We start from the raw sequence: 14,339 nt of genomic DNA on the forward strand, positions 1-14,339 counted from the left end.
AATCACCATTTTTCTTTGTGCTTTTTTACTGCTGGTCTTCAAAGACAGTAAAAGTAGCTCACTCAAGGAACAGGGCCATTGTTTATTTCTGTGAATAGTATCTACCAACTACTGAACCTAAAATAGATGTCATTTCAATTCTTATTTGTATATGAATTCTTCCCTTCCTTATCATCTTAAAATTCTCTAACTTACCCCACCATTCAACCTTCCATGACAACTTTTAGTAGTACAAAGAGTTCTGTATTTGTCCTAAGAAGGCCTGAGCTTGAAGCTTGGCTCATCCCCCCACTGCCAATATGTCTTCTATGATCCTCAATTTCTTCATCTGATAATGAAATGTTAGACTAGATGACCTCTAAGGTTCCCTTAAATTCTAAACAGCATGATCATGTGAGCTGGTTTTAATAGCAGCAAACTGGTATTTAACTCAATCCCTCCCCCACACATCTTTACTCAGATTCTCAATAAGTTTTCCTCTATGAGAAAGCCACAAACACTTATGTTTATCAGAGTTCAATCTCATCTAAACTTATTTTCACACAGAGATATAAGTGTCTCATCAGACTTCATTTGGAGTATTACGTTCCGTTCTGGAGAGACAGTGATAAGCTGGATAGTGTCCAAACAAGAGCAACCGATGATGGCTAACAGGCCAATAATGAGAGAAGGGTGAGGTTTGTTTTGTTTGATCCCAGAGATATAATCAGGAGTGATGCGTAAAAATTGCAAAGTGAACAATTTAGGCCTGATATCAGGAAAAAGCCTCTTAACAATTGGTACTGTCCATGGTTGATTTCGGAAAAGGCTGGAAAGACTTACATGAAATGAATGATACTAAATGAAATGAACAGAACCAGGAAATCATTGAACACAACAACAACAAGATTATATGATGATCAACTGTGATGACATGGCTATTTTCAATAATGAAGTAATTCAAGGCAATTCCAACAGACTTGTGATGGAAAGAGCCATCCACATCCAGACAGAGAATTATGGAGACCGAATGTAGATCAAAGCATAGTATTTTCACCTTTTTTGGTGGTGGTGTTTGTTTTCTTGGTTTTTTTCTTTCCCATGTTTTTTCCCTTTTTGATCTTATTTTTCTTGTGCAGCATGACAAATATGGAAATACATTTAGAAGAATTGTATATATTTAACCTATAGTAGATTGTTTGCTCTCTAGGGGAAAGGAGGAAGAAAAACTTGGAACACAAGGTTTTGCAAAGGCGAATGTTAAAAACTATCTTTATATTATTTAGAAAAAGAAAGAGCTATTATAAAAATTAAAATAAGATTAAAAAAACAATTGATGCCATCCAAAAGTGGAATGAAATAATAGAGAGATAATGAATTCCCCAATTTTAGGGATCTTCGAGTTGAAGTTGGATGACCAATTGTCAGTGTTATAAGGAAGACTCATTTTGTATCTGGGATAGAATGGTGGTAAGATATTTTCCAACCTCAAATTCTGTGATTAACTGAATTTAAGATTTCTTCCAAGTCTAAGAATCTATCTACAAAGGGAAGATTGATAGCAAGAAAACTCTGAAGTAGCAAAGGGGCAGATTGCCCCTAAGTCTAGTCTTACCATTTGTAATATTTATAAAACATCTTTGTAACACAAAGATCGATAACCTAGATCTAGCCAACTTTATTCTAAAAGCTAGCCAAATATCCCTTTTTTACTATCCTTATGCATGACATTCCCTCTACTATTTTTGTGCCTCTTCTTAGTCTATTTCTCAGAGCTAGAATATTTTCCTACTTGTCACTGTCTCTTAAATTTCTAATTTCTTTCAAAGCTCAGACAAAGTATCTTTTACATGAAACCCTTTCCTGATTTTCCTACTAACTGCTAAAGGTGCCTCCAATTACCCTCTATTTATTTAGCATACAATTATATATGTACATGCTGAACTCCACTCCCTCACTTCCCCCTCTCTTGCCCCATTCCTAATAACAACTAAGGTCCTTGGGAGCAAGGACTGTTTCTTTTCTTGTTGCATTCCCAGCACCTAACAGATAAAAGAAACTTAATAAATACTTGTTGATGATAGACTGAAAGAAGGAAAGAAGCCATTCAGCAAATTTAACTCAAGTTACAATTAGCCTGTTTGTGGCTGAATTTCAAGTCTGTCTGAAGAATTCCTGTTTTAAAAGAACATGGTAACTCTATGAAAGGCATAGTTTAACTCAGTGGTTCTCAAAGGATGGTCTAGAGAATCCTGGGGGTCTCTGAAACCCTTTTAGAGAGCCTACAAATTCAAAAATAGTTTTTATTTACAATATGGTAAATGTCTATAAATATAATCCAGATAAACAAAAAAGCTTTGGAGAGATCCTCAATAATTTTTAATAGGATAAAGATACTGAAAACAAAAGTTTGAGAACCACTGGTTTAACTGGTTAATAGGTGGAAAGGGGGATTTATCACTATTAGTATAGCATATGAACAGATACTGGGGAAAGGGCAGATCACTGCCTCTGCCTCTGTTTGCCTCCCTGTGCGGTTTCTTGGGTTCTCTGCAACAGTGGACCTTAATTTGAGTATGTATAGGTTAGATACATTACAGCTAAAAATAACAGCATCGTGGCTTATAAGAAGGAGAAAGGGGACTTAGGATATACAAGGATGAAGATCAGGACATTTTAAACAGACATTTAAAACAAAATAAGACATAGAGACCCTTTCTATGACCTGTTTGGTCATGAAGTGAAAGGGAAAGAAGTTGCACTTTAGACATGTTCCCAAAGCACTTAACAGATGAGTGATTTCTTTTAGAACTATTTGTCTGTTCATTCATTCTTTTAAATACTTATCAAATGCCTATTATAGTTGGGCAATATTAGTATGCATAAGACACAGTGCCTCCCCTTCAAGAATTTATAATCTAGCAGAGGACACAATTTATATTTATTTTGGTACTTCCCAGACATTTCCAAGCCCTCCGGCTTCCACTGCTTTCACCTCTTCCCATCAAAAGCTGAATTCCAGCCCCTAAGAAAGTAGGCCCTAATTGGTGAGTTTTTACCTCATTCTGTCCAATCCTAAATCCACCACCCCCCTTCCTGGTGGTCTCCAAGCCATGCTGCCTCACATGCAGCCTCCATCTACTTTCTCTTCTTTCCAACATGGACTTTCTCACATTTGCTGTTTCCCTCTACTTTATAATTCCTTGTGGGATGGGTCTATATTGCTTACTTGTATTTGTATTTTTAGCACTTAGCACCTAGCAATCACTTAATAAATGCTTTCTCATCCATTCATTTAGGTATTGTGCATTTATTCATTGGTGTTTTGGTTTACCAAGGCAAGGACTATCTTGCTTTCTTGTATTTGTATCTCCAATACAAGTTTCTGACATATAGTAAGCAAGGTATATGTGTTTGTGTGTGTACGTATACATATATACGCATATAAATACATTCATTCATAGATATGCATTTTTATATAAATGTGTGTATACATATGCACATATATGTATTTGTATTTATGGTTATATTTTTTCTTTCATTTTGTGCATACTAATATTTCTTAGTTTACTAGTTTCCATGTGTCTTTGCCTCCACTGCATCTAACCTAGTATCTGACACATAATAACTGCTTAATAAAAATTAACTGAACAAAATATGTACAAGAAAGGAAATGGTGTTCCTATTCCCTTCTGCCTTCCCTCCCCCCCAATAAAATGAAGAAAGGGATAAATACCTGGATCAAGGGCTGCTCCTTCCAGGGAGATGATGCAGAACAGTTTAATCAGATCACCTCGATATACTGTTGGAGTGTCAGAATGCACTGAGACATTAAATATGGGCCCTGGAAGAAAATAATTGTGGTCCCATTATTCCCACTGTCTTCAAAATTTCTCAGACTCTTAAATAAATTTTTACATGAGTTGAAAAACATACAGTTTCTTCTCAGTTAAAACTAGACTGAGAATATCAACTAAACAATGTTTTTCTTCTTTCAGATACCAAAAGCTTGCCAAATGAATTGCACCTGAATATCAAGAGTAATTTTTTTTTCTTTCCCTTTTCCTTTCTGTAATACCAAATGAAGCATGTGCATTTGCTCAGTACTGTTATGGGAAGGTTTGCTTCTGGGCAATGAACTTGGCTGTACTAGCAGCCTTTAGAGAGACTGGAGTTGTTCCGCCAGTCTCTTTGAGACTCTCCATCCCCTCTCCAAGAATACAGAGAGTAATGAATGAAGTAGTTCTTTGAAAAGGGGACTGAGAATGCTACATCTCACTGTACCCTTATGAAATAAATCACACAACTAGTGATGTAGTTACAAATACAAGTTAATTCCAAATGGACAATAATCTTCTCTACATTTTTTTAATTGTAAGGTAATAACAATATTACAAAACAACCCATACAAAGCCTATTTTAGCACAGTAATTAAATAATATTTTAATGACAAAATTAATTTTACCTAATTACCAACAAGCCTAAGTATCATTTTTGTAATTAGGTACACATGGCAAACCTTTCACAAATATGAAAATGAATGATAGGATGGCAGAATTATAATGAAAAAGGACCATGGAAGTCATTTAGACCAAGGCTTAGAAAACATTTTTTATTTCCGACCTCCTCTTTGCCTGAGATATTTTTACATGACCTTGGGTATATAAGATAGATATAGAAATCAAATATTTGCCAATAATAAATCATAATTTTTGACCTCACATTTAGTTATGATACCCCACGTGGGGTTGTCAAGCACGATTTAAAAAGCTAAGATTTAGATCAATGCTTTCATTTTCTACGTGAAGAAATTTAGGCTTAAACGTGTCAACTGGTTCACCCACATTCACACAGGAAATAAGCCAAGGACCAAACCTGAGTCATTTCACTCCAGCTTCATACCCCTTCCATTGTCAGTTGTTCAGTTATGTCTGATTCTTCATGATCATGTACAGAGTAAGGCAAAGATATTGGGGTGATCTGCTATTTCTTTCTTCAGTGGATTAAGGCATATAGAGATTAAATGCCTGAGGCTTGATTTGAACTCCAGCACAAGAATTCTATTCACTGAACCACCTACCTGCTCCACTCTTTCCATTGCATTCATTGAAGTTAAGCTTTTATAAAGTCAGGCAGAAGAAAGGTGTTTTTTGGATTTAGAAATCCAAATTTGGAAATCTAAATCTTGGACAAGATTATTGTCTAACATCTTGGACTAGATATTGTGGCCTCTAACTTCAACCTCCATCAGATCAATCTGATGTATTCCCTCTGATTCTAATTTGAGGAAAGAGAGAAGTCTAGAACTAACCCCATTTCCCCCCAGTTCAGGATCTCAATGTCTACCCTGTTCGGGCTCCCATTACCTGGGGGTAGGTATACCTATCAGCCAGGGTTTCCAGCATATAAAGAGGTCCTGTCTGGACGTCTAAAAAATAAAGAAAATAGACCATAGCTATGGACTGTGAATTCCTGGGTTTATCAAGTGATTCCAGTGAAAAGTAACTCTCTCCTCTCTGATAAGACAAAGAGAAATAAAGCTGGCTCATATTCAGAAGCTGGCAGCTAAAGCAGAGATAAAGAGAAGGTTATCCTTCTTTGCCTCCTCCCTGCTCCCAAAACCAGCTGAATACAAAAAAAAAAAAAAAAAAAAATCTATATGGGGAAGCACTTTGTAATGATACCATTTAATCCAATTTCAATCACAATGCTTTCTTAACCATGAGTATTAAAGTATTAAAAGAATGGGAATTTTGATGAGGAGAGTAATTCAGAAATGGAGAACATCAAAGAACAGGCAGGCAATTCTGGATAGAGCTTCTGGGCTTAGACAGTATCAATGCCCTGAGATACAAGAGGAATGGCGGGGCGGTGGCCCAGCAGTAAGACAGTCACAGAAAACGAAGGGCCAAAGACAAATTTCACCTCCAGATTTAGCTCAGGCCAGCCCTACTCTCTCCCTCCCAAAGCAGTTATTTGACTCTTTTTTTACTCTTGATCTTCCTCTTCTCTACCCCATAATAGTAAGGTGAGAACTAGTCTGATCCCATACTGCTCAGCTAAGGATACACTATGTTTCAAAACTGTGTAGGGAGGTATCTTGTTCAGAAGTTAGCAGAAACAGGGGAGAAAATGATAATTTTTTGTTCGGCCATTTCAGTCTTCATGTCCAACTCTTCATGCCCCCATTTGGGTTTCTTTGGCAGAGACACTAGAGAGCTTTGCCATTTTCTTCTCCAGCTCACTTGATAAATGAGGAAACTGAGGCAAACGGGGTTAAGTGACTTGCCCAGGTAACATAGCTAGTAATCATTTGAGGCCAGATTTTCCAGATTTCCTCGGTGCCTTTATTTCTCATTCTCCCTGTTAGCCATGAGGCAGGATAAAGTTTCCTCTTCACCACCGAAGCTAGGAACAAGATCGGGCAATGTACACAGCTATGAATTATGCATAGTAACAATTTACTTGTAATGCAGACAATACTTTTATCACGGGTCTTTGGTTTAAGCTTTGGAATACTTTCATTATATTGAATTTTTGTAGTGATGGTATTTCTTGAATGGAAATCATTAACTTAGAGGATCATGAAGGAAAAGTCTGAAGAGCTATTAGTGCTCACTGAGTTTTATAGCTAAGAACTAACTGAGGTATAGCGAGTTGAAATGCCTAGAGATCCAAACCGAGTTCTCTGACTCTGGGGTCTGTGCCCATTCCTCTATGTTACTCTAATTTCCAAATGAGAAAGAAGGACCTGGACTGAAATGAGGAGACCAAGTCTTTGGGCCTCAACTTCCTAATCTAAAAATTTAGGAGGTAGAATAGACAATCTCAGAGTCTTTCCAGCTCTGACATTATGCTCCTAAAAGAATGTTTCTTTCTTATCTCTGAATCCTTAGGACCAACCACAGTACCTTTGTATACAATGCCTACAAATGTCTGAACTGAACAATTCATGTGACACGAGTTAAATTACTAGAAGTCTCTCAACTCCCAAGCTACTGGAGAATACGTGTGACTATACTGCTTTTGAAAATACTATCCAAATTCAGACCCTCATCATCTCTGACATGAACTGCTAGTAATAGTCATCAACAGAACCTCTCGATGCATCCATTTCTAGGCTGTCCCCTCTCCAATCCATCCCCCAAACAGCTACCAAATAAATCTTCCCGAAGGACCTCTACTCTAACAGCTTGCCCATCTCACTCCTTCTCAGAAATCTTCAGTGACTTCCTCCTCCACTAGAATAAAATATCAGCTCCTCAGCCTGGAATGTAGGGTTTCTTGCAGGCTGTTTTCCATCTACCTTTCCAGACTCATTTCATAGAATCTCTCTTCACATACTGTTCCAGACAAGCCTGCCTACTCACTGTTCCCCAAACCTGACACTCTATCTATTTTCTCCTAGTCTCTGCACAAACATAGGCTGTCTCCTCTGTAATACAAACTCTTTTCATCTCCTTCCATTAGCATCTCCAGTTTCTTTTCAAGGTTTAACTCAGGTACTCTGGTCTTTTCTGATTCTCCTCCACCCCCCCATTAGTGATCTCGTTTTCAAATTGTCTTTTTTTTTATCGTTGTGTGCTTGGTTTATGAGCCACTGGAATGTCCCCTCTTTGACAAGGGGAGTGGGGCGGCGTGAGGAGTAGAGAGTGTTTCTTTCTTGTCTCCGAATCCTTAGGACCAAGCACAGTCAGTGCCTTTGGATACAATGCCTACAAATGTCTGGACTGAACAAGCAGCAGAGATATGAAAGAAGATCTTCTGATCACATTGATATGGATTCTATTCCCCACCAATACCCTGAGTCATTAAAAATAAAGCAAAGTAGTAACCAGTGGAAAAGCACCAGAGGGAATACCCAAGGAAAAATGAGATGGGGCCAGAGGAAGAGAGGAAAATTAGTCACCAGGGAGAGCTGTGTTATAAAATGTGGCTTAAGGTTTGCTGCACGCTTAAGTGATAGCTCTTTTGTTATCAGGAGATACTGAGTGTTGTCTGGAGCCACTGCTTTCTATGGAGCACTTGGTTAACTTATTTCAAGTGAAGTAAGGAAATATCCTTAAAACTTGAAGAAACAATTCCAAAGGTTTGGCAAAAAGGGGAAAGAACTCAGGGAGTTAATTTCAACCCAGAAGCTAGAAACCACATAGATAAATATCACATGACTTTAAAGTTGGGAAATTTAAGGATATTTCCTATATGTAATCAATTTTTGGATAGTTTGTTTGGAAAATATAATGGAATAAATGAAGAGTCATCATGGAAATAACTTCTAATTAGGGGATCAAGATGGCAGTCACAAGAAACGTTAGGAGAAGTAGCTCATACCTCATAAAGAATGTCATTTTCCTCCTGTTCCCAGAGAAACTGGGGGAAATGGATTAGGACTTTTCAGTCCCAATCTTAGTCCCCCCATAACAGTAAGTTGGCAATTTGAAACTTGTGATAAACTGGACTTATTTTTCCTGTGCATAAACTATCAAAGCTAAATACTGCACTAAGACTTTTGAGACCCACAACTTTTTAAAAATATCTATTACTCATTGCTCTTCTTAGCAAAGACAGACAGACACACTCCATTTCTACACAGCTGCCCTGGGTACTCTGCCAAGCACACAGGCAAGGAGGGAGTCGTTTGCCAAGCCAGACGCAATGTCAATGGAATGAAGATGAAACTGTCTTGCCCTGTATGGAAATACTGCTTTGATTTTGGAGGTAGGGGACAGAGAGGGCTGGAGGAAGTCTGCACCTCTCATTCATCCGTGATCCACAGATTCATCATTCTACTGATTCCAATCAGCCATTCACCTGTAAGCTACAGCTTACAAAATTGTGACTCAGGTGAACTACTTTGCCCATGGTCATAGAGCTATATTATGTATCAAGGGCAGGACTGGAACCCAGGACTTCTTCGTTCCAAAGCCAGATCTTTTATTTGCCATGCAATGCTGCCTTGATAAGTCAAGTTAATAAAAGTTAAGGCACATTCTGAACTAGACCCCCTACCCCGAGCTTATCCACTCTGTCACCTTCCCCTCTCTCAGCCCCAGTTTTCTGTAAAATAAGAGGAATGGCTTAGATCACCTCAAAGGAGACATGAGCTCAACAATTCTCTCTTCTATGATTCTACCTCAATTCTGTACCAACCTGTGGTTTGGAAGTCTATCTGAATTGGATTAGATAAACTGGTCCCTGCTTCTTTCCACAAGTTGCCTCCCGCAGGGGACCAGGCTGTTACCACACAGCGGTACAGCCCAGCATCAGACACCTGAGTCTGGTACATTCGATAACGGAATTCATCTTCTTGGACCTTTTCCAGCACTACTCCATCAGCCCGGGCTTCGTCGGTCCAATTCTCCAACTTCACCACTGAATCCTGGTCTAGGGAGATGATGTGCTTGGTCTCGTTGGGGCTGAAGGGGTCTGCCGCAGGCTTCTCGGCGGTGACGAGGACGGAATACCGAGGAGTTTTTATGTGCTCGGAGGAAACCTTGCAAGTCATCTCAAAAGTGTTTCCTGCAGCAAAGAAAGGCTTTGCCTTCCTCGCCTTCACGAGGAGCACAGAATCTGAAATGAAGCATCAAAAGAAATTAATTACAGAAGAGACTTAGGAAAGTCAGACTTTTTTGCTCCCAGATATCTATCAAAGAAGTGTTCATTCATTTGAACACTGTCCTAGACATGCACTTGCTCCCCAAAGCTGGAGAGTCAAGGAGGGAGAAAAAAATAGGGATTGAAGGACAAGCTGAAAATCACTAATGAGGAAGATGGAAGGATGGGCTCCAAGCAGGGGCGGGGGGGAGAGTGACAGGATGGGGAAAATTTGGTTCTGGGTCACTGGAAAATGGAGTAAAGGGTAAACTGGGTCAAGTCTAAGAAAGCCATTACTGTCCTTGTACAGTTCTCTCTCCTTTCTACCCCTATTTCTACCTTCTTGCACCCTTCTACCCTAACTTCCTCCTTCCACTGATCAATCCATTTCTGCAAGTGCAGATGGGACCTAGACTACTTTGTTCAGAGCAGGACTTTATGTCTTACTCCCATTAATTCAGCCTTTGGAATCTGTCCTCATCGATGGACGAGCAAATGAAAACTCATCTGATCCTATTCCTCTAGCCCACATACGTCCATGATTCATAACCCACCCAGTAGGACATCAAGGTGGATCCAGCATGGACACTCTACCATCTGCCCGGATTCTATGTATTTTTCCCCATTCCAATATCCCCAGTTTCCAACTCTTTCTCTGAGGAAAAAAATAAAAAGGATTCATCCAACTACCATTACTGGAAAGGACGTGCCAGCTGCTGCTCCACAGCTCCTCTCACAATCCCTGCTATTTCCTCATCCCAAATTTTGCCTGGTCAGCAATCCCCTCTATGCGCTATATCTTCTATTAGAATTTAAGCTTCTGGAATGAAGACATTCACTTCTGCCTGTGTATAGTACTCAACAATTCCTGGAATATGGTAAATGGTCTGTAAAGATTGCTGGGTTTCTAAATCAATCTGATTTCTCAGACTCCCTAACAAGTCACTTAATTCTTGAGCCTTAAGAGTCCTCATTTGCACAATGGAAACTGTGATGCTTGTGCTACATACCTATCTCACCTGAAAGTAAGGTGAGAAAAATGCTACATAAATCTGAAATACTACAGAAAAATCATCACTCCCATTTCATCCTGGGGAACAAAAAGGTCATGATTACTTGTCATATCATGCCTTGCACATAGTTAAGTACTTAATAAATATTTATTGAAATGACTTAAAATGTTCCAGATTCTGATTCTATATGTTGATGGGCACAAAGTAAGTGCTGCTCGCAGAACCAGAATGATTTGTGGGGTAAGGGATGTGGTACAAGGAGGATAGAGAAAGAGGGCAAAGATAGGATAATAAGAAGGGGTTGCCTTTAGGTGCTTCTGAAAACTCATTCAGTAAATACTTCCTGAAAGCCTTTTGTGTACAAGGCACTGTGGAGAGTACAAAGATTAAAACCGTCTCTGTCCTGGGGAGCTTACCCCAGTAGGAAAAAAAATTATATACAGCATCCAAAAAGTCTCAGAGCAGTTTAAAGCTTTACTAGATTAAAACTTAAGACTTTTGGGACATGCTGTACAAATCTTTCATGCAATAATTAATTAATAGATAATTGATGCAATATTTAATACTGTTTTCCAAAGCTTATGGATTAAGTACACTTAGTGCTGCTCTAACATGAGATTCGTGTTCCTAAAAATCATGTTGTTATGCAAAATTGTCTAATAAAAAACAGACTTATGGGGAAAATGGGACTAGAACACAATACTTCCAGCCATATATGTTTCTTTTATTTTTGAAGCATTGTTTCTAATGATCCACAATATGGACTGCTTTGTGTCTGTTGGTTGGAAGAGATTACGAGGTCTTCAGTTTCTTTCAAAAAGGTTTTATTAATTCACATTTTAATCAGAATGTTTAGATATCTTTGGGATATTGAATGTGTGTGTGTGTGTGTGTGTGTGTGTATACACGTATGCATATGTATATGTATATAGATTGTGCATTGTATATTAAATAGATGTGCATATACATATATACATACATAAAATTCACAAATACTAAAAAATTACAAAACACAAGCTTACAGGATAACATACATGAGGTAAAATGAGGTGGCTGGTAAATGTAGTAAGATGTGTGGGACTGGGTATTTTGTGTATCCCTATATAGCTCAGTTCTACATTCAACTTGTGTTTCTTGTAGATAAAATTACATATGGTCAACACAAAATTTATATTACGCTTAAATTGTTCCTTAATGTATCAATGGAATTGGAACAAAAACAAGTATTATAAAAGAAATGATAATAGCACAACAGGGCCATGGTCTACTCTGTGCTCAGGTGTTGATACCCAGCTGATAAATAGCTATAATGAGAGTCTATATGGCAGACTGGATAGACTGCCTGAGAGATGTCGGTTCAGATTCACTCAGACACTCATCAACTAAGTGACTGAGAAACTCTCACAACCTCTCAGTTTCTTCATTTATGAAAAAGTATTTATCTCACATCACAAGACCACCATGAAGTTCAAAAGAAATGATGCACTTTGTAAACCTTGAAGTGCTATATAACTACTAGTTGTTATTATTAGTTATTATTAAACTATCTACTTCTCAGAGGGACATCCTTGAGAAGAAGAAAGTAATTTGTCAATCTTAAGACACCTTTTCTTCCAACAGACTTAAAGGCCTGGAGTCAGAAAGATCTGAGTTTAAAAATGGCTTCAGACACAATCTGTGTGACCTTAGGCAATATTATTTAACCTGTTTGCCTTAGTTTCCTCTAAAATGGAAAGCGTCTACTTTTTAGGGTTATTAGGAGCATCAGAGGAAATAATATTTGCAAAGTACTTATTGCAGTGTCTGGCACTGGAAAGGCTATATCAGACTACATCAATTGTTACTACTACTGTTTCTGCTGCTGCTACTACAACAATTAGACTTAGTTATACTCCAGTCAAGTCATATCCCTAGTATACATAGTAGAGTACAATTCCTTATAAACAGGAAAATCCTGTAATGTAGATGCTCCTTAACTAACCCTGTCGCTTTCATGGAGGTCCTACTGGACATTCAAATATTAATTACTCCAAGTTCTTTAAATATCATTAATCCAGGTAAGGAGGTATTGCTATCCATGATGCTGCTGGACACCTTGAAGGCTGCTAATCCTCTCTGAAAAAGAAGAATTAGTAAGTATCGTGCTCCTACCTTCTGCAACCCAAAAAATGTTGACAGGCTTGGATACGACCTCCTTGCTTTTCATCCAGCTTTTGTTACGTTGTCTGGTCCATGCAGACACAACACAGTAGTAATTTCCTCTGTCTCCCTCTGAAGTTCTCTGAATACGCAAACTGAATCTGGCCCCATCCTCCTTAGAGAAAATAATCTCCCCATTCTGTGCCCTCTGCCTGCTTTTTTCCCCAAATCTCAGGGTCCAGTCCCCATCCATGGCAGCAAGTAACTCATCAGACACAACTTCATCACTGCGAGAGTCCATCCTATAGTACCACGAAACAGTGAAGCGGACATTGGGGTCTGTGTTCCTCACATCCGTTATCTGGCACTCCAGCTCCGTGGGATCATCTAGATACTCAGGGACCTTAGAAGCATTCAGCAGCACCTCAAACAGTGGCTCTGTGAAAGAAAAAGGGGAAAGGGGGGATCAGGAAGAGCAACCTGCCAGAGAGATAGATAGCATGGCAGCCAAGAATGAACTATTTGGGTTTTGTAAGTCACAGATTGTTTTTAACAATTTAATTCTAAGGTTAGACATCAAATAAAATGGGCATTTCCATAGACAGAATACAAAAGAAAATGAAGTTTGTACATGAAACTACAAACCTGTTATGAAATTCAGCTTGCTTTTCTTTTAAAAACTGTAATAAATTCTACCTGCAGTGTTCAAATTGTGTGTGACTTTCTGGTCTTTTTTCTGATCTCTTCTGGACATATCTTAAAATTAGGAAGCCAAATGCCTTCTTCCCCTCCTTCCTCATCCTATCTCTATTTCCCATTCTCCCTACCATCCTCCAGCCACTAAGAAATAAAAAAAGAAGACAAATCATTGTAACAAATATGTAGAATCAAGCAAAATAAATTTCCCACTTGTGCTGTTTGAAAACCACGTTTCCACAATCTGAATTTTGACTGTATTACCTGTGTCAGGAAGTGGGCAGCCCCTTTTATCATCAATTCTTTGACATCTCAATTGGTCATTGAACTAATCAGAATTCTCAAGTCTTTCAAAACTAATTCCTTTTACAATATTATTGCTATGTAAAATATTCTCTTGGTTCTGTTCACTTTACTTTGTATTAATTGATATGTTAGTGTTAGAAGGCGCCTACCTCCAGGGAATATCTAATTGCCCCGCTTTGTTTTACAGATGAAGAACCTGGGAGCCAAAAAGAAAATTATCTAACCAAGGTCACATAGGAAGGAAGGAAGGAAAGGAAGGAAATGAAGGGAGAGAGGGAGGGAGGGAAGGAAGGGGAGTAAGGAAGGAAGGGAGGGAAGAAAGAAAGGAACCACAAACTTCCAAAGTTGATCCCCCCAGCCTTGACTCCCAATTCAAAATCATTTATACATGTGGCATTTCACATTAACAGATTTCAGTAACGGTCTATTAACCATCTATCCTACTATATACAAATGATAAAATGCTAGAGATGGAAGAGAACGTGAGATTATCCAATTCAAACTACTCTTTAAGACGTGCAGGAGCTGGGGTTCAGAAGGGTGTTTCACAAAAGTCAGAGCTCACTAGGGGCAAATTCAGGACCTGAATCCATCAGCTCTTCAGCCTCCTGG

General features: G+C 38.6%; 1 protein-coding gene across 1 annotated transcript in view; it reads right to left on the bottom strand.

The window, feature by feature from the left end:
- PTGFRN (prostaglandin F2 receptor inhibitor) overlaps positions 1-14,339 on the bottom strand; it is a 78,455-nt gene that overhangs the window by 12,627 nt on the left and 51,489 nt on the right. Inside the window, exons 5-7 of the mRNA XM_051992909.1 lie at positions 12,738-13,163; positions 9,130-9,549; positions 3,716-3,823 (exon numbers count right to left, since the gene is read on the bottom strand). Coding sequence (XP_051848869.1) covers positions 3,716-3,823; positions 9,130-9,549; positions 12,738-13,163 — 954 coding nt within the window. The remainder of the gene's footprint in view (positions 1-3,715; positions 3,824-9,129; positions 9,550-12,737; positions 13,164-14,339) is intronic.

This window comes from Antechinus flavipes, chromosome 4 (genome assembly GCF_016432865.1).
Source record: "Antechinus flavipes isolate AdamAnt ecotype Samford, QLD, Australia chromosome 4, AdamAnt_v2, whole genome shotgun sequence".
Lineage (NCBI taxonomy): Eukaryota > Metazoa > Chordata > Mammalia > Dasyuromorphia > Dasyuridae > Antechinus > Antechinus flavipes.